The sequence below is a fragment of the Mus pahari genome, chromosome 10 (assembly GCF_900095145.1).
Source record: "Mus pahari chromosome 10, PAHARI_EIJ_v1.1, whole genome shotgun sequence".
Lineage (NCBI taxonomy): Eukaryota > Metazoa > Chordata > Mammalia > Rodentia > Muridae > Mus > Mus pahari.
In genome coordinates this window covers 48,916,273-48,917,448 of record NC_034599.1, presented here as the reverse complement: position 1 = coordinate 48,917,448, position 1,176 = coordinate 48,916,273, and the positions used below count along the sequence as shown (strand labels likewise).

At 38.1% G+C, this 1,176-nt stretch overlaps 1 protein-coding gene across 3 annotated transcripts in view; it reads left to right on the top strand.

Annotated features, from left to right (window-relative positions):
• Window positions 1–1,176, top strand: part of Elmod1 (ELMO domain containing 1) — a 58,552-nt gene that overhangs the window by 41,619 nt on the left and 15,757 nt on the right. For all 3 annotated transcript variants that reach the window (XM_021206788.2, XM_029543734.1, XM_021206791.2), the window contains exon 7: window positions 192–325. In XM_021206788.2, the coding sequence (XP_021062447.1) occupies window positions 192–325 (134 nt within the window). The remainder of the gene's footprint in view (window positions 1–191; window positions 326–1,176) is intronic.

The following is a 1,176-nucleotide window of genomic DNA, read 5'->3' as shown; positions in this document are numbered from 1 at the left end:
TTTTTTTTTTTTTTTAATCATTTAACCCAGATAGGTGTTGGGTCACCTTTAAGAACTGCTATCTAAAATATGTGCCTATATTCACCTTTGAAAATCCGCTTGTCAGAACACAGCTCACAGCATCTGAAGCAGTAAGACAGGGCGCTTGTGTGTGCACACCCACGGATGCTTCTCTTTTCCTCTGTCTCCAGCTATGGGAGTTCCTGAAGCCCAACACTCCGCTGGAGTCTCGGATTTCGAAGCAGTGGTGTGAGATTGGCTTCCAAGGCGATGATCCGAAAACAGATTTCCGAGGAATGGGTCTTCTGGGACTTTACAATTTGCAGTGAGTAAAAGAAGGAATGGTTGAGCATTAGGGCAATGTGCTAGTCTGCGGGGGTTGAACCTGCAAAGAAGGGCTATCACTTTCAAAAGTCACGTCCCAGGAAGATGACACATATCCTCTGAAGAGAGAATCGGGTTCCTACAGTTTTTAAACTTGCCAGCACCTTGCCTATAGTACAACAGACTTCATAGAAATGTTTAAAACAGCTCTTAGATATGGATTTTTAAATTTTTATTATGTAAAACTTTAAGCTACAAGCAAAAAAACTCTTATATTGATGACCTAAACTCAAAAATTGCAGCATTAGTTTTAGACCAAAACAAAAAACAAAAAAACAAAAAACAAAAAAAACAAAAACAAAACAAAAAAAACAAAAACAAAAAAACTTAATGACAATCCTGGGCTATTTGTCATCTCCTATTTCAATATATACCTCTAAAAGAAAGATCAATCCTGGGCCTTGAAATGCTTCAGCAGAGAAAATTTTGGGCTGCCTCACTCAATGACCTGAGTTTGAGCCTGAAAACCTATGTGGTGGGAGGAGAGAGCTGACCGTTCAGCTGCCCTCTGACCTCCACATGCACACAGACACACAAAATAAATAAATCTAAAATGGCTGCTTTGACTTTCCCTGGACCCCTTTAGATTTCTATAATAAATTATATAGGCATGCATTAGTAACTTTGCTATAGCTTTATTATTGCCTATGTTAAATACTTTTATGAAGCGCTTTTGAGGTTGTGTAAGTTTTTGGGGGGTGTTTTATGGAAATCATTGCTAATTCCACCCCACTAAGGCAGAAATTAGTGTTTATTAACATCCCTAAGTCCTATGAGATTTTTTTTTTTTTT